General features: G+C 39.9%; 1 protein-coding gene across 3 annotated transcripts in view; it reads right to left on the bottom strand.

Moving 5' to 3' along the window:
- Positions 1–2,737: 2,737 nt before the first annotated feature.
- whrna (whirlin a) overlaps positions 2,738–24,939 on the bottom strand; it is a 132,538-nt gene continuing 110,336 nt past the window's right edge. Inside the window, exons 9-13 of one of the 3 annotated variants that reach the window (XM_051412021.1) lie at positions 24,083–24,157; positions 22,125–22,704; positions 21,138–21,304; positions 17,764–17,886; positions 2,738–9,995 (exon numbers count right to left, since the gene is read on the bottom strand). In XM_051412021.1, coding sequence (XP_051267981.1) covers positions 9,813–9,995; positions 17,764–17,886; positions 21,138–21,304; positions 22,125–22,704; positions 24,083–24,157 — 1,128 coding nt within the window. In that variant the 3' untranslated portion in view covers positions 2,738–9,812. Of the gene's footprint in view, positions 9,996–17,763; positions 17,887–18,948; positions 19,111–21,137; positions 21,305–22,124; positions 22,705–24,082; positions 24,158–24,939 lie in introns of those variants that run through there. The other 2 variants (XM_051412022.1, XM_051412023.1) reach the window with 2 other exon arrangements.

Here is a 24,939-nt window from a genome sequence, read left to right on the forward strand (position 1 = left end):
ATACAAATATATATACATATATATGTGTATATATATATATATATATATATACATATATATACAAATATATATACATATATATGTGTATATATATATATATATGTGTATATATATATATATATGTGTATATATATATATATATATGTATATATATATATATATATATATATATGTATATATATATATATAATATAGGCTTATTAATATGTTTGATTAAAGCTTTTACATTTTGTTTTAACTCAAATAACTTTATTATATATTCAAATTGGCTTATTTCCCCCAAGCGGTACCCCTTAGAAAAGACAGTTATACCCAGTTTGGTGTGAAAGAACTTGACTGGTCTGACTTTTTCAGAAGGTGCAGGTTGTTGAAGCAGCAGAGAAATGTCCATGGTTTAAGAATGACAAGTTAAGCAATTACACATTACTGTGATGTTTAGGACTCCACATATGTTTGGCCATGTAGTGCTTAGATCTGTAACAAACTAATTGACTTTTACAGGATGCCTGAAGAGATGTTCTTATTACACTGCTGTGAAACAGATAACACATTCTCAGTATTTATAGGATAAATTGAATGTATTGACACAGTAAATAATGGGGTTTACAAACTGATAAATGCTTATAATAGGTGCATTTATTTCAAAAAGTCAACCTAAGGTAACAGGTAAGGATCATCCATCCTGGTAGGTTAATTCATACAATATTGATCTATTATAGTATAAGTGAGAACAAAGTAATTTATGTCGGGCCAATGATCAATGGTAGAAATGCAGAATTGATTTCACTTCTAATACAATACATAGCCAAACAAAATCTCTGTATAAAGATATGTCCCATGTTGAAGCTTTGTAATGGCTTGGTGCGTAAGACTGATTAAGAATAAAGCGACAAGCTTATATGTGGGTGCAATATTATGGTGCATGTGTAGATTTCGTCATAATTTATCATTTTTTCATTATAATTCTTTAACCAGTTCTTTTATTATTATTACCATTCTCTGCTATTATTCATCCTGGTTTGGAAAAAACCAATAAAAACTGGTTGAAACTGAACTGAAAGAAGCACACAGACAGAGAGATGACCATGAAGCTGATCAATCATTCCTGCCTTATCTCAGGACACTCCTGCAATCTCAAACTTTAGCTTCACAAAAAGGAAAACAATAGATTGCTATTGTATTATATTATATCGTCACGGGCACTGACCCAAAACCCGGTCTGTATGTCTGAGAGATCACTGCCTGGGGGCTGAAACAGCCTGTCGTAGGCAGATCTGGTTGGCAGAGGCCTGTATGTTCAGTATAATACAAAGACAGAGATGAAGATCCTGCTGCACCAGGAGAAATACATTCAGAGCTGTTTTCTGATTACAAAAAAAAGTGAAACATGCCAAACAAATTCAACAGAAAGTCAGAACCTTCTGATCATCTCTTGAGTGCTGCCATTACAAAGACACATGATGATTTTTCATAATAAAACATTTCAGAGCACAGTTGGACCACATGCAGGTTAAGTGAATTTGAAATTATGGTTGCAACCAATCAATATTTTCATTCATCTATGAACCTGTGGACTATGGATGGCCATTAGAATTTCCAAGAGCCAAGTGGACGTCTTAGCATTGCTTGTTTTCGCCAACCGAAACCGAAATATATAAAATTTGCAATGAGAATCCTAGCATTTGAGAAGCTGTTACCTAAAGATGTTTGGCCTCAAGGGGCTTAACAATGCTCAAAACACAGACTAAACACAGCACAATCACAAAGATAAAAATAAATAAATTTAACACAAAACCATTCACAGTTCTCTTCACAGAGGGGAACGAGGCATTCTTGTTGTCAATTTACTCCCAATTGGAGACAGAATGGGATGGTGACCTGTCCAGAATACCCTGTCTCTGCCCAATAAATGCTAGAACAGACTCCTGCAGCTCCCACATGACCCTGAACAAGATAAGCAGTTTATAAAATGGAACAATTCACTGCAGTGTTTTCTGCTTTCAATATGAAAGCCAAGCTTTTGTTGAACTTCCAGGTAATTATATTTTGTTGCTGCATTTTGTATCTTTGCTTTGGCAATGGAAGATAATTTAACAGCAATAAACAGATCATTTTGAACTGAAATGAATCTATAAAGAGCATGAACGAGTCTACAAATGAATAGGAAGAGAATAAAGAATAATTGTAGAAAGCGCAGGACCGTCTGTACCATTCACAGCAGCAAACCATTTGTTACGTATTTGCTACCATATGCGGCCAAAAGTATGTGGACACTTGAAAATTACACCAATGCCAGTGCTGAACATTTTATTCCAAAACCATGAGCATTGATCTGCTGCTGTAACAGTCTCACCTCTTCTGTGAAGACTGTCCACCAGATTTTGAAGCCTGGCTGCAGGGATTTGCCCCCATTCATCCACAACAGCATTAGTGAGGTCCAGTGCTGATGTTGAGTAATGTCAGTGTTCCAGTTCATCCCAAAGGTGTTTGAAGGGGTTTAGGTCAGTGCCACTCAAATTTTTCCACATCAAACCAGGAAAACCATTTCTTCATTGACCTGGCTTTGTGCACAGGAAAAAAAAGGGACAAATACAAACTGTTGCCATAAAGTTTTAAGCACACTGTATATTATTATGCGATGCAGCTTTAAGATCTCCCTTTATTAGAACTAAGGAGCCAAAAACCATGAGAAACATCCCCTGACCAAAAAAGAAATCAATAAAAGCAGACAGCTTGCTAGTTTTTGTGCAGTTATCTTTATTGAAAAATTAAACACACTTTCTGTATAAATAGCATGTCATTGTACAACACTCCTCGTTAAAATGTGCAGGAAGCAGGCAAAAAGACAGATGGACGGACTGACTCACAGGAGAACAAAAGCAAAAAGGAGGCAGCTGAAGAGCATCGCAGGGCAAAATGAACACCAACAAAATCAACTTGTGCAGCTAATAAAGCAGGAGGCACACTCAGTGAAACAAATAAACATTGTCAATAGAGTCAACAGGTGGTGTTGGTTGCTTTATGAGTCTGACCTTTGGGGAGAAGCAGTGGGGAAGCACCTTACTACAGTGCGAGCAACAAGTCAGCGTCTGAGCTGTCGTGTCTCACGTCGGAGCCAAGGCCAGCACCTCTCCGTCTTGGCGCCTGATTAATGAGACTGTCAGCAGCTTCCATCGCTTCCCTCCATCATCCCCCCCCTCCTGGATGGCCCTTTAATATCAGGTCAAATAGAAGGCTGAGCCGCTATTGACACATGTCTACAAGATGGGGTCATTATGGAGTTAACTTATGAAAGGTTTCTGTGATGAGGAGGGATAATTCCACATATATAATATGGTTGATAAATGTCAAAATAAACACATGTAGGGTTAATAATGGCTGTCGCTTTTCCTGTAGAGCTGTTCACATTTGACTTTCTCTGAGACATGTTTGCATTTATCTACATTTGACCTGAGCAGGGTACAGCCAGCAGCAGGGAGGGGCTCAGTGTGTTGCTCAAGGGAACTTTGGCATTAATGGACACATGTAGCTGTTGCAGAGATTGAACTAGTGACTCTCAGGATCCTGGAAAATGTTAACCTCAGTTAAAGGGACTTCAATAAAATGATCAAATAAGTATGAAGATTGCAACTGTAACTTGTCCTTGTTCTATAAAAACCATGTATCTCCCAAATATCTTTCATACACTGGAAATCTGCTTTGTTTTAGGATTGGTAAGGGATCAGTATAGAACATTAATACTTTGCTGGTAGCCTACTGTCCAAAATATGTCCCCAGTAAGGAGAAGTTATTCTTTGATGAGACTAATTCAAGACTTTATTCAGCCAAATGTCTTGTGTGGCTGCTTTTGTTAAGACAACATTTAACATTTGGGATGTTTAGTTTAATTTGTTAAAGGATAAGATTTTTATATATTTTCTTTATCGTCAACAAATCCAATGGAAAGACAAAAACCAACAATGATTTCATCCTACTTAGAAGTATTGTGTGTGTACTGAAAGCCTGATATAACTTATTCCTTTGTGCCATGGAGCTCCATTGTTGTCCAAAAACTACTGAAAACACATCGGTGAGCCACACATGAACACACACAACCTAGGTAAATTTGATTCAGTCACTAGAGCACGTACCAATCAATTTGAACATTGTAACATTTGATAAAAACTTCAGTGCCCAGCTGTTTTAGGAAATTACTGAGTCACACATTATTGAGAGAATTGTTGGTTTGAGTCTTTTCATGGGAATGTTAGACAATTAGAACAATATACTTGCTGTATCTCTTAAACAAATAAAGGCTTATGCAGAAAAACATCTTTATATTCCTAGTAAGGTAGTAAGTATTCTTTTGGGATTGGAAACCTTGTGTATCTGTAGGAGAACATTTTAAATTTCAGACTATCTTTCCTTTCCTCTTTCCTCGTCTCCTCTTTGAAGGGAGGTGTCATGTGTGACGCTTAAATGCTCAACTCAGGAAACAAAATCCTTCATCTGTGTGGCTGCGATTCCTTCCAGATTAGATTGTTTGACGAACAGTCAAATCCACTGAGAGGACGCACTCCAGCTCTCATCTGTCTGACTGTCTCTCTATCTCTCTCTGTGTTCTTATCTATCTCCTTCTGTCTCACACGCAAACACACTCGTGTACACACACACACACACGCTGATGCATCCTGAATTTTAAGTCTGTTAGTGGTTTCAGCGAGTACATCATTTTTTCAATATTATTTGTACCAAGTCCTGAATATGCATAGTTAAAGCAAATTAATTGATGCACTCAAAAGCCTCAGTAATCACAGAAAGATAAATGATTTGTACATTTAACGGAGAGCTTCTCCACATTCCCCTCGGATTAAAAACTGATGCTCGAGTTTAATACAGTAGCGTTTCATCAAGCCTGTTGACTTAATATCACCTACAAAAATGTTTTATAAATCCTGTTACAAGACTAGAGTTACTATAAAAGCCTTAACTGTTGAAATGTTATTATGATTTACAGGTGCAGGCTGTCCTTTAAAAATCCACAGAACACCAATCACACAGTGGATTTATCTCATCTTGAGTCACTTCTTTAGTCGTATCATGTCACTGCTTTTACGTTTACGGTCTTTTAACTCCTTGTTCTGTGAGGCAGAGGGAGATTTAAACATTCATGAAACGCTGTCTGGTTTTGAAGGCAGCCACGTTAAAATATGTTTTTTTCATGTGGTCCTTTAATATAGATAAAATATGTCCCCTGCATGCATATGAAATTGACTGTAAAAAGTGGATGATGTCAGCTGGAAAAGTTCACAGAAAAAGGTTTTTGAGATTTTTAGCTTGCACTGTAAAACCTTACAGCATATATTAATAAAACTAACTAACTTTTTGTTTTTGTGGTTTGAGTGCACTTAAATTTGTTCAGTATTTCAAGTATTGATCATATAATTCCAGTTTGTTCCATTGACTCATTGTCTTTAAGCTGACTTTATATAATTACAAAAACGTAAGCCCCACAGAGTTACTTCTACTCAAATCAGTTTTTAATCCGTGTTTAAATTGTTTCGGTTAATAAACAACAGTTTAAGGAAATCAGTGTTCTCAGACAGTTTGACAGACCATTTACTGTATGGTTCAGACACAAAGTGAAGCAATTTTCACACTGACAGAATTGACAGCTTGACCGTTTGTATTCATTTGCACTTTAACAGCCAATGTAGCCACTGTACGGTAGCTGTAAACTAGCAAGCAATGGATGAACTAACCGTGTCTGTGGGAGTGTGCCTGTGTTTGTGCTCAGCTCCGCCTCTGACTGAACTCTTTCTGTTATTCCCCTCCAGTCTCTCCTCTTTGCAATTCGTGCCGCCTTGACGATTTCATGTGTAATCACATTTTTCCTTTGACTTTGTATGAAATTACGCAGCCTCTAAAATTTGCTTTGCATTCTGTCTATACACACACTCAGGCAGCTGTTCACAGTAAACAAGCTCTGACAAAACCACTGTAGGCTACCTTCCCAGCCCCAAACAACAGATGGACAACATTTGCAAGTAGCTGGTAAAAAAAGTGAAAGATATTTGCTCATAGGCTGGTGGTGACCAAATCAGATGTAAAAGGAGGGTGAATATTGGACATTCATCAGGTTGACAGAAACACCACTCAATGAATTTAAAGCATGAACTTAATCACTACAAAATGCGTGAGTTGTGTACATGTCAGCTTCTTGTGGAGTTTTTCTGCTTTCTGGTTGCCAAAATTGTAGTTGTTCTGTTTTCCTCACTTCTTTCTCACTTAAAAAAAATTGTGGTAGAAAAATTATTTGGAAATGAAAGCATGCCATGCGTTGTCATGGTTAGGGAACCTGAGGGGCCTCAGGGAGATTCACACTTGGCATACTTTGTGTGAGGAGGCTCAGACTGTCTGGTCGATGAGCTGAAGACCTTGGAGAGGCATAACAAGCATGGATGAGAGCTGGTCTTGGCCATTAGTTACAGACACTCTGTTTAGCCCTCCCTTAGGTATCATATAAAGTTGAGTGTAAGAAGAATTTAAGATTTTGCTAAGACTGTACACAGAGTATACGTGAGGCTAACTGAGTTGTTTTTCGTTGATCAAATTGAAGTTTGACCAGGCAGTAAAGTTTTCTTAATCAAGAACAAAACATTTGGCAGATAAATAGACTGAAAAGTTTGATCAGGTTTTTGCCTGTTCAGGAATGATATATCTCTTCAAACATTATATGTTGGGATCATTACTGGTGCAAACATAGTGGATATGGGTATGACCTTTAAAAAAATCATACCAGCGCATCCCTAACATTTGTTTTTTATCCATTAATAGCTGACATTTTGAAGACAGACAGCGGGGATATGATGTAAAAACAAAGCATGAATGTGTTGTTCTCTTATCTCAGTTGTCACCAGAATGATTCAAGAGTGTTTGATAGCAATTTCTCACAAAGCTGCTCTGTTGGCATTCTTCAAAAAAGCCCAGACTACCAGACTACCAGTTCACTTTCTTGTGTGTCTCATAACAGCAGCTCCCTAGATGACATTTACATTTGTCTTTATTTGCCGTCTCTTTGTTATGAGCTTTTTCTCTTTTCATCCATTAACCGCAGACAGGCACACACCACTCACATTAAACACATACGTAACACACAACACTTAAATTAATTACTCCAATTACTTCATATTTCTACCTGCAGCCTAATGTGAGTCTCTGGAGTGACACATGGAGGATGTTTGCTGTACATCCTCTCCATGCTTGCACTCTTCCTGAGAGGAAGCAAATCATCTCCACAACAACAATCACATCTCATTTGTTACTTTAGTCACTCTCTCATTCTTATTCGTCCTCTCTCTCTGGCTCCATCTCTCACTCTACCTGATTGCTTATCTCCTAATTGCTTTTCTATAAATGGGTAAAATGTGTGTGTGTGTGTGCATATGTTCCATATGTGAGCATGTGTGGAGGAGTGTTTCTAAAATATCTGGCAGTGTCGTCCTCTAAATGTCTCATTACTCCCCTCTTGGGCATAATTGCTGCACTGAGCAAGACCCCCAGGGTGAATATAATTAAAACTATGAAATTACAAAATAAAATCATCAATTGTTATTCAGTGGGGGGAGTAGCAGGAGAAAAGCTGAGTGATCTGAGGAAAAACTGAGGGATTTTATTCCCCCTGACAGCACCTCCACACTAAGCTGGCCAAATCTGAAAAAGTATCTTTATTGTTTTTGAAACAGAGCTCTTCAAAATTCTCGTTGTCCTTGTGTTTCAGTTTGTTGTGGTTGTTGTTAAAGTTATAATCCTTTCCTTCATTTCTGATACATTTGATGGCTGGATTTTTTTAAGCAATAGCCATTCATTGCATTTTTTTTTTCTGTAAATACCTCCCTATATAAACAGTTTTCAGTAGTGGCAGGGTCTGCCTTTCCCATACTGGAAACAATTGCAACATGTAATCCAGCTGTACTGTTTTTAATTTTATTTCACTGATATCAGCCTCGCTGTTTATAGTTTTATCCCCTTCAGTCTTATCAGAGGTTCATTAAGGTACTGCTAATGCAAACTGAATACTTCCTACTACTGCTGCTTCACATCAAAAGCATGGCGAAACATGGGGTGGCTTTAATTGCGAAGCAGTCACAGGAAATGTGATGCATTCATCAACAAGGTTAACGCTGATGATGAAAAAAAGAAAACTAGCTCATTTTCGGCATTTTTGACAGTGGATCAATTTTAAATATTGGATGAAATAATGGAACCAGAAGAGGCAGCCTCAGTGAACCTCTAGATGAAGGGCTGAAGGCGTCAGAAGGAACACCTCAGACTCTGCAGCAAGGTAACCAACTCCTATTACTGTGTCCTGACGTGTGCTCACAATGTGTGCAGCATGAAATTAGATTATGGCTGCTCAGGGCATGATGGGAAAAAGGCCAATTGTCGACTTAAGTCTTTATTAAAACAACTTGTTTGGCTGCACTGTAAACTGACACAACAGTTGATCTTCTGTTGTATTTCTGACAACAGCTGCTCGAGGAGGAGCTCAAGGAGGAGCTCAAGGAGCAACTATTAGGGATTTTATTGACATCTGAGAGCAGCAGCACAGGAAATGTTTGCTGGTTAACAGGTAACATATACGACCTGTGATCAAATCACAATTTTATACCTGTCTGAAAACAGAAACGGAAAAATAAGTCAATGAGAACAACTAAATTGTGGGTTTGGTTGTATTAAAACAGTATAGGTCACAATTAGCAGTAGGGGACAGAGCTGTGTTTTTACCAGCTGAGACTCAGCAGAGTAACCAGACTCTCTGTCCCGCTCCTTACCCGATTTTGGCAGCAATGCAGAGATGTTTGCCAATGGAATTAAGAAAAAGTTATTTAGCTGCTTCTTATTGTTTGTATTGGGGATACATATTGTTTTTATATGTAAACAGCTTTTCTAATTTACCTCACTGAGTGTGGACAAACAATACAGATACACAGGAAAGGAAACCGGAAACGATGCGCATTTGTGTGGTATCCATATAAAGATTATCATTCCCATGTACAGTCTTTTTTGTGTCTATCAAACAAATATGACAATGTAATGTGTATTTTTGTTAGCCTGACATAATTTTATCCATTTCCTTTTGGTAATAGGTTGGTAATATGCAGACAGGCCGGTAGCATCACTGTAAAATCTATAGAACTGCCAGGATGGCCTGAATTATCATCATCTTTGAAATATATTACTATATGTTGATGATGCAACAGAGGTTACGGGTTTTATAATTCATATAGGAGTATCTTTATGTGTACAGTATATATGCATCTGTATCTACATTTGTTCATTTTTACATATACAAATCCAAGCTTGTAAAGTCGAGCATTAATCAGTCTTAGATGTGCAGCTGTCTCTCAGATAGAAGCAGAAAATGAATACAGTGAACTGACCATTGGACGTGGGAGTGCTACGAGAAGTTCCAGTTGGGGTTGCAAATGGTTGTAAATCCACGAGTTTTAACACTGAGAGAACAAACAAAATGTATAGGTTTCACTACTTTCCGTTTTAGTGCATAAGATCTCACAGTGGGGAGGTAACACGTTGAGGAGAATCCTGAACGAAGTCCACAGCAGAAGTAATACCTTGTAAATTTGAGGGTCACGTGTCCAGGCTCAAGGGTGGGTTTATGAGAAAGGGCTCAGAGATCAGTTGATGGTTCGTTTGAGTCTATTTAAAAGAGTTGTGCCATAGACGCTTACATTTCTTCCTCTCATGTTGTCCTGGGACTCTTCTTCTCATGGTGCTGCCTTTGTCATCGTCCTCTCTCCTCCTCCGCACAGCTATAGCGCCACGTTGAACTCGGTCACCAGGAAGTCCACATGGTCCCTCTCTTTGGTCTTGAAGGCCTCAGCGATGAGGCGTGCGGCATCCCTGTGCTCGCGGCCCCTCAGGGAAACCCCATTTACCTCCAGGATCACCTGACCCACCTTCAGCTGGCCGCAGTTGTGAGCTGAACCACCCCTCTGAGAGAGAGAGATAGAAAGATAGAGACGCTTCATTATTTTAAATTTGGAGTAAGAACCCAATAAAAAATACAATACATGGGCAATTTGCCAGAACCACTCAAGCAAATAGATTTGTTAATTAGCTGCACGTACAAGTGATTTAAGAGGCATAAACAATATTCACAGGTGGTTCAGCCATGTACAAGTCATGTACAAATAGTCTGCCTTTCTCCGAAGTGTGAAAAGAATCATAATGCCTTAATCTGAATACATTTGGATACATTTGTAGTTTATGGGTACTCTCACACCAAGCCTCCAGGAAGAGCGCTAAGCTTTGAAGCCAATTTGACACAGTGGCCGAACTGTTCAATTACAGCAATGGTGTCCATCACGTGATACACACAGTCCCAGACCTCCCATAAGGTAACAATGTGAAGGAAGCAGCAGTAAAATGGTGGATACATTTTTTGATCCATTCAGTTCAATAACATTTTTAAAGTCTAGAAGATCTGCAAGATCACATTATTTATCCCCATTCAAGTTAACGGAGGGCTAAACCTCATCCTAAACAGGCCACTGTGTGCACTGCCTCCAATGCTGTATCCCGAACTCATATTGTAATAGTGTTAAATAGATAGAAATGGGAGAAAAACAGATTTTGTGCTGTTATAATGTGGGATAGTTACTGTGTTGTTGCTATGTTTCCTTCTTTTCATTCACTTTTATTGGGGAACTGCCAAAACAGATAAAGCAGGATAGAAACTCAACACTTGTTGGTTTTACTCCCTTTCACTTTCTGATGTGTCAGGGAAAATCCCTTCACTCACATGGTGACACACATTCATGTTAGCACGGTTACTAAATGATACTGTATAAATACATACCATACAATGTTTATATAGATCGGGAGATCTGACTTCATGATTAGCATAAGGATTTAATAGTAGCTTATGAAGTTATGCTAAAATCACATATCTGCTTTCACACAACCCAGCAGCTGGTCCGTTCTATTTTCCCTCAAACAAACTACACCCACGGACGCTTGCACTGATACCCTCCTTTTCAGACAGTCTCAGTCTGGATCAGAGTTTGATTTAACCAGACCAAACTTGTTACTTGTTAGGCGTGAAAGCACCCTACATTAGGTACATTTACATCTGCTGATTTTTGACAGCTGGACTTAAGGTTTTACTGTGTTCTCAGGTGATGTTTTTGTGAATGAGACTTGCCCACAAATGGAGCAGAACAGGCAACCTTACATGCCAAGTTGGGGGTGTTGATGATATTAATGATCACATCTCCCAAATCATCATCATCATCATCATCATCAAATGTATCTAGTCATGAACAGCTGGCTTTCATCAATTAATCTGACTTCGTACACTCGGACAAGCAAGGCTCAGAAAAAAAAGTACAGGTTTAGTATAAGACAAAAATGTTCTTGACAGAGGCCAAAACTAAATATGTATAGATTACATAGTTAAATTGTTAAAAATCTACATTATTTTGCAGCAGACAGAATATTTTTCATAGCAGCAGGAGTTTTTGATAGATCAGCAAGCTTCATCAAAAAAGCGTTAAGTATTGTACAATGACCTGCAGAGCTTCACAAAGTATGGTTTGCATTTATCACTGAGAAAAAAGTAACTTCTATCTGCAATCGAATGTAATCATCATGGCAAAAAATCTAAGCTAAAAATTATCTTTACATCAACAATCTAAATGCAGTCAAGGTCCAAGGTTATCCTGCCAAGTCCACTTTCTTCTGGAGCTGAAAGGTTCTACAGAGTTTTACGAGAGTCTGTGATCCTCACTTTTGTTCTATTACTCCCAAATAAACAAGGTCCTCTCAGTGCCCAAGCTAAAATGTAAACCCCCTCCCATAAATGTGACAGGTACTTCATTAGCATACAGAAATAGAGTCTCCTGTCACAGAAAAACACATTCACAGCCACAATAAATATACACACACAGCCCTGCAGTCTGGCCCTCAGAGCACACAGCGAAGGCACAGCAGCAAATATATGCAGACTCACCCCTTTAGAAAGAAGTGTGTGCTCAACAAAATGCAATGCTTTCTCCTGACCGACAGCACTCCCCTCTTGCAGTAACACCCTCACACATTTCATATGTGATTACAAAAATGTTTGTATGTTGTTGTCTGTTATTGACACCCTGAGACAGGGCACAGGACAAAATTCACAAAACAACCGCGGACTCAGGTTTCATTTCTTGAGTCTTTCAGTCTGGTCCTTGCGAGTGAAATCCTCACACTCTGAAAGAACCAGCAGATCTGCCCAACAAGTCCCACACGTATTAGTAAAAGTTTGGAAGGCCATCAATTTCAGTATCCTTGCCCACAGCCTGAATTGCTGAACAGAGGCGGTTAGCGTCTGTATGAAGTAACTTCTAAGTCTTCTCTCTGCTCTGGAGAACTCACTCCACAAAGTAGATCCTCATCCTTCTTGAAGCAAAGCTGAATAAAAAGTCATATTTGTTGTCCTTATCTGCTTCTCCTCTAAGGTCACATACCCAAAGGACAGATATAAGTGATGGAGTCATGACTGCTGTTCTTTCCCTCTCTGCAGTCTGAAATCATCAGCAGCTTCCATATTTTTAAATCACAGTTGCTAAGACCAGTTTTTATCTAAATTACTTTCATTATACATTTAGTTTGGACGTCTCTGCTGTGTGTGGCAAGAAGTAGTGTGTTCTTTATGTTGAGAGGCAAAATGTAATGGCCTCTGCAAGTCTTTTATGACGCACTCTTGCACCGATGCACCGTAAACCTCTAGAATTAAAGTAATTGCAGCTCAGGCAAGGATATGGCTCTCAAAATATGAAACACTGCAGTTTGCGGGTGAGCTGACTGAGCATGGCTCTTTGCTGATAACTGGCTTGTGATTGGTTGTGCTACTCCTGGATCAATCACTTTCTCTTCTGCCCACTTCCAAAACCCACCGGCAACAGAAGAAGCCACCATATTTCCAAGATGAAAATAATGTGGACGGATTCAGCTATTTCCAAGATGACTTTTTTACGTGCCTCGACCTAACATACTGCAGCTGATAAACTCGCCTGTGTAGCCACCACCAAACAGTAGACAGATGAAGAAGTTAGCAACTAGCTGGTGAAGAGAGTAAAACATTTAGTGGCTACAATGCCTGACATTTTTTCAAGGAGTTGGTGATGACCAAGCCACAGCTAAAACAAGCTTTAATATTGGACAAACCCAACTCCAAATGAATGGTAATTTAAATGATTACTTTATAAAGCAATACAATGTCAAAGTAGTGTGTCTATCTGCTTGTTGTGGACTTTTTCTGCATCCAAGTAGCCATAAAAATACCCTTTCGCTGCTTTAAACTTCATTTAAACCCCAAATCTAACAACATAAAAAAAAACAATCACAGGTTCCATGTTCTTGTGGTTGTAAATACCATGCAGAATCACGTTTTCCTTTGTGTCAGTTCCATGTTCTCCTCTCCCCGCTGATGGCTAACGTCATTATGTGCAACGTCGATGGATAAAAACACCAGCAGCGCCTTCCACACCGGGGCTGCATCATCACATCTCTTATTTACTGAGCCTACAACAATTACCATGAGCTAGTGGAGCAGTCCGTCGTCATGATGGGAAGATGGCAGCGATAAGGGGCTGTCGCTTCAGGGGGGGTGATGGGGACCGATAATGACCGGGCCGGCAGCAGCTTACTCATCTGCGCTTCATCCTCAGCAGGCATGATTGAGGTGACTTGAGGCGAGAGCTCTTGCGCCCACAGAGATAGGAAATACAGAAGCCAGGGGTTTGCTTTCTCACGACTCCACGACTGCGCTTCCTTCCAATACTTCAGAGAAATGGTATTGTACAGGGCACTGGCTTTGATGTGATGCCATCATGTCCCCCAGATAGAACCAATGCCCATCGGAAAGCCAGAAACAAAATTAACAGTTTTTTTTCTTGCTTTTTTCTTTTTTAAAGAAAATGTATCAATCTGATGCTCGGTTCTGACTGGGGGAAGTTCTAAGGTTGTGTGCCTTGCTCAAGGGCGTAATAACATTGAGTTAGCTTTCCCCAGGTGATAGAGCAAAGTTTTTACAGCTCACTTTTCCACTTTGAAAACTGAACGTGCAGAAAGTGTCCCTCCATTTCTGTAACAAGTGACCTCGAGGCTGCCATGTTATTAATGTCTGTAAATAACTGAAGCTACACCGTGTTATTGTTCTGGGATGTAACTGTGGTGTCATGTAACTTGTGGCTTTATCTTGCCTGTGATCAATAGGGTTTAAACCTCAGCAAACCAAAGTGGAAGCATGAAGTGTATGCACTCCCAAAAATGTGGGTCAGTAATTAGACCAGCAATAATTTTAACCTGGTTTAAAATTTCAGTCTACGTGTCTAAATAGTTTGAAATAACTGTAACACTGTTAAACTGAGCCCATGAAATGAATTTGAACGTTGTTTCAGACACCTGAAGCCACTTCATGTCTTTGTCTATAAAAACAAGTGCCACTGCGAGAGACCAATTTCCTCTGCTATAATCGATTTCAATCAGCTGCCTTTTTATTTATATTAGTCTCTCAGTCAAGTGTCAGTGAGGTTGAGAGGAAATGGTTAGGGGCCCAAACATGTCAGTGGTTTTATTTTTTCAGTGTAGCTTTCTTGCTCTGTGTGCTTATTTCACAACCCTGACCTAAAATGAGGGTTCCTGGCTTACATAACAGTCTTGCAGTTGAATGAATGTACACACAGCTGCAGTGCTGGCCTTCTCGGCCGTCCCTTGATAGTTTCATGGCTCAATTATTTTTTGTGATAAACTGAATACGTTTTTTCAAAAATGTGCAAGAAGCTTGAGCTTGTTATCTTTTTACTTGATGTACCCTCCTGAAATGATGAGCTTCAAGAAGCTTTACTAGACCACTGCTACTGGCTTTACACTGTCTTTGCCAAGAGTACACGGTAGAAAAAATCCTTTCAAGTGAAAACAGCCACTATAGGATTCCTTCATCAAATGTTTTCCATCTTATCTTTAGCTTTGTGAGTTTCCTGTTGATTTGAAAGCTGACAGTTTGTTACCTCTGAATGCATGGAGCTAACAAACAGCTAATGACATACAATAATGTAGCAAATAAGCAGTTCTGAAATAGAATTAGGCCTCAGGAGACAAAAGCAGAAACACTTCAGACAAAGAAGTTTCAATGGAAGTAAACCTGATATCCCATCTTCCTGCATTTGCTGGGGGATTTGCAGGGATGGGGACAAAAGTCATTGTGACTTGGACTCGACTCAAGTCCCTGTTTTAATGACTTGAAACTTGACTTGAGACATGATAATTTGAGTGACTTCTCTGTGTTAATTTTATATTATTTAGTTTAAATATTACACATGCAATATAAACAGTTTTCAACGTTGTCACATTACAAGTGTCTGTGTAACGTTACCCGGTGTGCGAGCACACACTGGGAATGGCATTGTCATAATTGGATGACTACACTGACACGTCAGTCAAGTGCATCCTGCGACACTACCTCAGATCAGATCATCATTGTCACGCCTGTGACAAGAGGAAAAAGGCGAACTGTTGAATGCAAGACTGGTCTAACAAAGATTTCTGACAGCCAGACATCAGCCTCAAACTTTGTTTGTCATTTGAAGACTCATTCGGATCAGTAAGGGTCTGTGAGGGCTGATGTAAGATGATGTTAGCCAGATACAATCTGTTCTCCGTAGCTAGCTAACATTAGCCTGATAATGACTGATTATTATTGTGACTTGACTTGCCTTGCTGAAGAAAAAATAACTTAACTTTACTTCTTTAGATTTGGACCAAAGGTCTTGAGTCACATGTCTGGGTTATTTGTATCATGAGCGCAAGTGCAAACTGCAGTTTGGGAATAAAAACACATGTTTTATACATTGTTTACTTGGTCCCAATGCATCCTTCCAACTCTGACCTTCCACCGCCTACACAGCCACCAAACCCAAATGCTGCACCCACCCACAACACCAGACCTCCACTTCCTCATATGTACAAATCCTCCTCATTCCTCCTCTCCTTATTCACATCACTATCACTTCTTTTGCATCCTTCGCTCACACTTGCCGTACTTTCTTCCACTGTACTCTTTGGTTCTGAATGTGCTGATTTCCAATCCTTTTATGCCTCCCCTCGCAATCAGCAACCCTTTTTTATTTCAATCAACACCTCTGTGGAGTGGGAGGCTGAGAGACAGCTTTGAATGTGGTGTGGACTGTAGTCAGTAGCTGCTCACTGCTCTGATCTTTAAAATGTAACTCTCCTGTTCTCTGTGGTTTGGAAATGATTAGTGCTAGAGATAGTCCTGAGCTAATACAAGGCTTTGTTGACTTGCAAATTACCATGGCAGACAGATATATGCACACCAAGTCACAGTAATAGCTTTCTACAGAGGTGGCTAACCTGTCATTTCCAGCTAAGCTGTCAATATTTGGATTTCGCTCTGCATAGCCAGAAAAGCTGAATTTCCAGTATCAATGGCTGGATGGCAGCAAAGCCGAGCAAACCCTAAAATGCTAAAGTCTGTTACTGACTTACTGGAGTTTCCCCATTGGTTGTTGCTCTTTCAGAATGAATAGGCATGAACCATCTTCGGTAGCACTTTAAATTACAGCTCAGTAATAACATAGTAATAGTGGGGTCATAGTTTTTTTTAATAATTAAGTAATATCATGTAATTACCAAAAAATAACCAGGTAATAGCTTGGTATTGATGATGGTTATATCTGGGTAATATCTGACTGAAATGTATGTTACAGGTTAATAAGGGGTAATAAACAACAGGTTAATAAAGGGGAAGCACATTTAAACCTGACTACCGCTCATTACAAATTCATCACATGCTAAGATTGGAATATTCTGCTGGATACTATATGAAAACTAAAGACTTCTGCTTCATTATACGTTCTCTTTTAAATCAAACATCTTAAGATATGAGTGGAAAGTATTATTCTTGCAACTACATTTCTAACATTTAACCATGTCATGTGACACCTTACTTCAGTACTGTTTAGGAACAAATATTACTGGGACCACTACAGAAAATTGCAGATGAACATTTAATATCCAGGAATGCACATTATAGACACTACCGCTGACTATCTGTGTAACAATTCGACCACAATATAGCACAAAGACCATATATGGTCCAGTCACATAATAGGTTTCAACCTAATCTTACTCAGTACAGACAAATGATTGAGACGTCACATGTGCAACTCTATTCAGTCTCATCATTATACATATACTATAACAGTAACATATCTGAACTGAGCCTTAGCTTTTTTTTTTTTACAACATGCTATATAATCTTTCATAGGTGTTGCTGCTGATTCTGCCTTCATTCCTAAACATCAGCATAATATCAACTACCGACATTATACCTACCTACTAAAAAGTATTGCAATGGATCGCCAATCTCCAGGCTGTCAAGCCTTTCGATGAAGGCCACTAATGTTGTAAGCATCTTTGCAAGAGCCCCAACGAGGACCAAATTAGCAGGAATCTCAGAGTGAGTTCAGCTGCAGTGTAAATCCATATAAATCCCTAAAGGACATCAAATCCCACCTGGAAGCTGGTTGCGTGGTGCCGTCGCAGAGAATCAAAGAAGGCACCCAGGATATAATGATCACAGGAAATACAAGGAGAATATTCACCAAAATAAAGACGATAGCATTTTAATAACGATAGGGGTTAGGTAGAGGTGAGCCTAGTTATTTTAAATGTTATTTTCTTTTCTTCCTGACTCACCTGTATTGTGACAATTCGTGGCAGCGGCTGCCGAGTGTTGGCTCCACCTTCAATGGCAATACCCAGGGTGCTGGCACTCTTTGCCACCCTCACTAGTGTAGAGGTGGGCTCCAGCAGCCCTGGCTAAAGTAAGGGGTAGAGAGAGGGGCACAAGTTACAATACAAGAAGAACATTACTTATACATATATATATATTTTTTTTTAAATTTTATTTATAACATTACACAACCTCTCTGCGTCTGCTTCGCCTTTGTACCTCTTTGAATACATATATTTCTCTGCCTGTTTATCCAAAGAAGATCTTTGTTTTCTCAGAGCACACATGCTCAAGAGTCTTCCCAATGGGTTTACACATTCATAAAGGCCACGACTCTTCATTAACATGTACATATTAAACCTGGTGACATATTCACAACATCAGTAATCATGTTTAAGAGCTTCACAAGACGGAGGACAAAAGACATAACCAATCTTGAAATTATTTTACCGGCTTTTAACAAGTCATCTACACAATGGTTTTCTATTGTTTAGTCACTTTTATGTCAGCTCTTGTAAAGTTTCTGGAAAGTTTTCATTGTATGTTACTCTGAATGTTTGTGGTGATTCATGTCCCTACTCTAAGATAAAAACCAATGATGGCGTAGTGGTTAAGAAGCATATCAGATAACTGCAGCATCTCCACTTCAATTTTGGCCAGGGACCTTTATTGTTGTTTATAGATTTTCAGAAAAGGCCAATAGATGAAAGCTCTTTATGAGAAAACTCACTCAACCACAGGCTACAGAGGCTAGTGGAACAGAGGCTCGGTAGCACAGGGGACTGAACTTCTTCATATAGCTCACATGCTGGATGGCTCACCTTCACTTCAGCCGCCTCTAAAACATGACTCTGGACCTGCACATTTAAATACTGCCCACAGTAGACTATATCTTTAACAAATGTCTTCTTTAAGTTCATTTAGGAAGGTTTTTATGAGCACATGTTTTTTCTCTTGTCAGCACACTCTTGGTTGATACTCAGTAACAAACAGAAGGAAAATGCCTTGCTCCGAGTCCTCAGCAATAAAATGCAGCTTTTTATGATACAAATTTGATTCAGCTTTTGCATTTTCAGCCTAATGACTCCAATCTGAAACAGACATTGAATCTAACATCTCTCTCATCATAAACGACCAGGCTACTCCCGTCCTTACTTGTTATTTATTCCATTAATCAATAAGAAACAGAGAGCGTTTTTAGAGATTCATTACGCTACACCGCAGTGAGTGATGAAATAAATGATGGAGCATGTGACTGAATGAATGACATGAGTGAGAAATAAACAAATGAGGGAAACAAAGGAAACAGTCTGTGTGAGCAAACAGAGGGGGGAGAGAAGAGATCATGGTTAGGTTTAAGAACAGATTCTGGAGGAGAATTAGAAATAAAGCACATCGATTTATCAACCAGTTAACTTGGTATGTTTTTACACACACAAACACACACACACACACACACACACACACACACACACACACACACACACACACACACACACACACACACACACACACAATTTGTACTTCCATACTTGTGAGGACCCACAGTGACATAATACTGCATTATCTACGTCCATAAACCTAAATACACCTAAACTCTGAAGCCCAGTTCAGACCAAAGATTTGTGACATTCTGAAAATCTGCAGTTCACCACGGCAACTTGACTAGATAGTGTATCATCTCCATAGCAACAACTCTTTGTACTTCTAACTGCCGGTTTCTTAGGCTTTTTTTTGCAGCTGAGTAATAGTGATGGTGAATTACTTGCTACAGTTGCATTTTATTGATGTAACAGCCAAAACTAGGGACAAGAATTTTGAGCCTTCCATGGTTTCTCTTTATCTGAGCACATTTTAAGGCTTGTGTCATACAGACATGGCTGTTCCTTAAACAAATTGATCCTGGTGATCCTGGGTTCCTTGGCCCAGTATATTAAACTTAGCATCACAAACCTAGGGGTTAAAGTGGACCCTGAGCTTAAGTTTGACAGTCAGATCAAGGCTGTTGTCAAATCAAGCTTTTTCCATTTGAGGCAGCTGGCCAAAATAAAGCCAATTCTATCAAGGCAGTACTTTGAGACGGTAATCCACGCCTTTGTTACCACTCGGCTGGATTACTGTAATGCACTGTATGTGGGGGTTAGTGGGTCCTCCATCGCCCGTCTCCAGATGGTATAGAATGCTGCTGCACGTCTTTTAACTGGCACACGTAAACATGAGCACATTTCCCCCATTTTAGCCTCACTCCACTGGCTGCCAATTCAATTTAGGATCCATTTTAAAATTATTTTATTTATTTTTAAATCCCTGAATGGTCTTGCCCTGCCCTACTTCTCTGAGCTTCTATACCCGTCCGCTCTCTCAGGTCAGATGATCAGCTGCTCCTGAGTGTGCCTAAAACTAAGCGGAAGCTCAGAGGGGACTGTGCCTTTGCTGTGTCTGCTCCTAAATTATGGAATGATCTGCCTCTGCTCGTTAAACAGGGGCCTCTTCTCTGTCTGTTTTTAAATCCCGTCTTAAAACCCATCTCTTCTCTGTGGCCTTTGACACCTAGTAAGATGTCGACTTTATTTACTTGATTTAATTTCTTATTTTGATTGCTTTTTATTGTGTGGCTATCACTTTTACTCATGTTTTATGTCTTTTCATTTTATTGTTTTATTTTATATGTAATTTTGCGCCTCATGTGAGCTGTTATGTCTTTTATTTATGTTGTCTTATTTATTCTCCTGTACAGCACTTTGGTCAACTTTGGTTGTTTTAAAGTGCTTAACAAATAAACTTGGATTGGATTGGATTGGATCCTCTCTTTCCTCAGTCCAAAACTCGGCAGTTTGGAATTGACTTCACCAGCTGACTATGAGCTGATTGGTTGTTGAAATAGGTGATGTGCCTTATGTTCTAAAACCTGCCAATGGAGAATGTAGCTGAGTTGGAGGTAACGCCTTCAGCCAGCAGCTGCTCTCCTGTTGCCACGTTTTGAAACGATTTCGTCTTGTCATGAATCTTTGGTCTGAACTTGGCTTTACATGAACCTGGAAACAAACTTTCTTTAAATATCCTTAATTTCCAAAAATGTCCAAACATTCGAGAATTGTGCACATCTTCTAAGATGTTCTAACTTCCAAAAATGTCTCTCTTAAAAATCTCACTCAAACTGGTCCTCACAAAGACAGAAATACACGTCACACACACACACACACACACACACACACACACACACACACACACACACACACACACACCTAAATTAACTGAATAGATTCCTCAGAATTTAACAATGAATCCACTCATCCATCCATGTTTGGCTCACAGCTGTTCTGAATCACCCCCTCACCGGTTTTGAGGGGTTGTCCCCCCCGCCCCCCTTGGTCTCTCGGGGGTGGCGTGTGCGTGAGGAATGGGGGCTGCTGTCTTTGCTGATGTGTCCTGACTCAGCTATGTCCACCCCGCTGTCCTCACTGAGGGTCTGGCCGCTGTCTGACAGCTGAGACAGGGCGCCACCTGAGAGTAAACAGCCACACACGAAATCTCACTCTTATTATATAAAAGCCATTTTTTATTGGTTTTACTCTTTTACTTCAACTTTTGAGTTTAATGGAATATTGAAATACGGTGTTGTCATGGTAAACTGCACAAATGCAAGAAAAAAAAAAACAATACAGATTTTTTTATTTGTTCTGAAAAGGGTCAGATTTTGAGATTTAATAGAAGATTAAAAGCTTATTATGATTAGTGACGTTTTGCCTGAAGTGGCAATCATACACAGTGTTCTGGGTAATTGCTCATTTAAGCACATTAAGCCCAAATCAATACATGAGATATTTATACACATTTTCTTCAGCATATTTCCTCATTTAATTGCAGACAATGACAATTAGAAAGCCTCAGAATATGGCCAATATCAGTAAATAAATCCAAACTGTGGTATCTAATCTGAATGTTTCATAATCACTACAAATACTTAAAAGTTAGGTGAGAAAGCTTTTATGTGTACAGTCAATGCAGTGATAAAAAAATAAGTATGCATTATTCATTGGACTTATCAGTGTTACAATAAACTAAACTGCAGATTGAGGATAATTATGGAAAAAAAGCAGGTGTTTAGAAAAAAATGAATTCATATTTTATACTTTTTTTTTCTGACATTGTATAGATTAAACTACTAATATTGATATTCAAAAATATTTAAGAAATTGATCAGTACTTTAAAACAATAATTAGTTGTGCTTAGTTGTGTATGTTATTCATTTGAGGACACAAATGACAAATGTGACACCCGTCGGGTCCGTACATTTTATTTCCTGAGCTCTATGTTCCTCACCTCGAGCTTGGGGCAGTGGCCGCACCTCGTTAACGTCGGGCTCTGCGTTGGGCCTGTGAACCTCCACTGTAACAAACTGTTGTTTAGAGCCAGGAGAGGAGGCAGGGGAAGCTTTGGACATGGACACTGGCTTAAGAGGGAGAGAAGGTGGTGGACGAGGAGCAGGGAGTGGAGGTGGAGGTGGAGGTGAAGGGGATGGGGCGGCAGGTTTGGGGCCTCTGCTGGGAGACTGCACCCTGGGGAAAGGGCCGATGTTGTGCTGGGTGACCATAGACAACTGAGCAGCTGTTATTTTTTCTTTCTTGGAGGTTACCGAGGGATCTCTCTTTCTGACGACCGCGTAGTCCCGAGACGGGTCCCTGGGATGTTTGTGGTGCAGTGAGGGCGAGGCGGGGGCATGTCCTGGCTCTTTGCTGTGGTTGTGGGAGCTCGGGGCTGTGAAGTAGAGGCCTGAGTGGGAGGATTCGGACGAAGGGCATTTGTTGACCTGATCTCGTCTACTTGGGCGCCTCTGCACCCCTGGTGGGGGCGGAGGCTTGAAGGAGGGGGGAGATTCAGCTGTGGTGGACTGTACGTCGTCCTGGAGTGAGAGGATATATATTTAACATTGATTAGGGGTGGAACAATGTATAATGGCACAATATATCCCCATACAAAATGTGGCCACACTGTAGGCATTATGAAGCTGAGAAATCCAATAAATCTGATCAGCTCTGACTCTGAAAATGCATAAATTAAATGCCAAAGGGCGAAATATTATTTCATCCATTAACACTGTCAACTGTTACAGATTGCAACTACTTTGTAAAAATGTCCGAAGGAAACAACAGGGTCACCTATTTTTGGAAAGACACATTAATATTGACTTTGTTGAATCTTATTTATCAATTCTGTGAGCCCAACAAACAAAATGCTATTAGAGGTAAATGAGGAAATATGTTTTTGGTAATTTGAATGCAACAACCCTTTAAGAAATGGTATTTAAAAAATGCAGATTTTACATCTAAATAGGAGTAAAAAAGGATTTTTAGAGTCAGTTTTACCAACTTTGAACCCTGTATCATACTGAAAAATGAGTTGCCTAATTTGTAACATGCTGAGGAAGTACAAAACCACCGTTTAAACCAATTGTTTGTATTCTTTCCTCCTGATTCCCACCACTTTTCACTCACACAACTGTATTAGACACCTGTTTAACCACTCCACCAGTCTTAGCGGCTGTAACAGCCACTTGAAGTGTAATGCAAGGGTTGAACACGTCGCTGCTCGTCGGTCTGATTCCACCGGTCACCTGTGTTTCAAAGTAAAAGCGCTCAAACACAAACTGAACAGTGGAATGAACAACACTGAGACATGAGTGGCTCGTCAGTGTATGGAAAGAAACATTAAATGAGCGTAAAAGAACGTTTACAAAAGAAAAGTATGGTATGATTTGAGTGGCATGTAGCCTTGGACGACGGGCGACTAAAAGCCCTTCTCCTTCACCTCCCACTTGTCCCCTGCTGTTCAGAATAAACATAATAAGACCTCTTGATATCTCTTGTTGCTTTGGAAACGGCAATATATTTCTTTTAACCCTGAGGTGCAAGGCAGGAGGAGAATTGGACAGGCCAGGTGGCATACAGTGATCAGCTTCTACTCTCTTCTTTCCACACAACAAAGAAAAGATGAAGAAAGGCTGCACCGGCACTTACTTTTACAAAGCTCTACTCCTCTTTTTCTCTCTTGTTCTCATTTGATGCACAACACTTGTTCCACTCCACCTCAGTCTACAATACAAAGCCTGCAGGTCAGCCATGTCTCAAGCATCTCCATCCGTTTCTACCTCTTCCCTCCTCCTCTCCTGCTCTTTTTTTTTAACCATTTTATTTTTTCATCCCTCCTCACTTCTTCCCTGTGTCGCATCCATCTTTATCAGGCCAAAGCAGAGGCTGTGCCTGCCTGCCTGCCAGGCTCACCAGAGAGATGTCGGTCAGCAGCGTGTTCAGGCTCTCCACAGGAACATCCTCATTACTCTCCACCACGCTGTCATTCTGAGAGACGCAGGAAAGAAATGGAAGTGAGAGGGACGCAAGGTGGACAGAGAAATAGGGGAGGGTGATTAAAGACAGGAAAAACAAGAAAACAGAGAGGAAGGAGGAAGAAGAGAGTGATTAAAGTGAGACAGAGAAAGCTTGTGAACAGATGTTAAGCACAGATGTGTGTTTGTCCCAAAACTAATGTCAAAATAGATTTGGTGCATGTTCCACGTCTCCTAGAAAGAAGGAAAGATGTCAATATCTGTTGGCAAGCAAATAAGGCATGCACACACGCACACACTCTCACACACAGCTATCATGTCTTCTTCCACAAGCTAAACACACATGCTGTGAAATCGATAAAGAACCATCAGCTCAGTTCAAAGCAGGATTTGGGAGCTCAATCCCACCGGTGTGGTGGAGAGAAGGTAATTTGCGGCAGATCTCTGAGCGATTTCAGAGCAGAGGAGCTGAGCTCAGAGAAACGTTGCCCTTCATTTAACTCTGCCACTAAACCAAAACAAAAGCCTCATCAATTCAGCTTAATTACCCCTCGTTGCCGCACGGGGAGCACTTACAGACAATTTATTTATCACAAGAGTCAATCGACATTCTACATGCGGAGACGCTGCTCTGCACTGTAAGCACTCAGAGCACGCTGTGCCTGTGTCTTGTGTGTGTGTATCTCAGTCTACCCAGGAATCATATTGAGCAATTCTGCAGAACATGATTTACATGCAGGAAGTAGTATTATCTTTATGTAGTGTGGTGAAAACACAGTATGGAGTTGGCCTGTA

The sequence above is a fragment of the Dicentrarchus labrax genome, unplaced genomic scaffold (genome assembly GCF_905237075.1).
Source record: "Dicentrarchus labrax unplaced genomic scaffold, dlabrax2021, whole genome shotgun sequence".
In the NCBI taxonomy this organism is placed as follows: Eukaryota; Metazoa; Chordata; class Actinopteri; family Moronidae; genus Dicentrarchus; species Dicentrarchus labrax.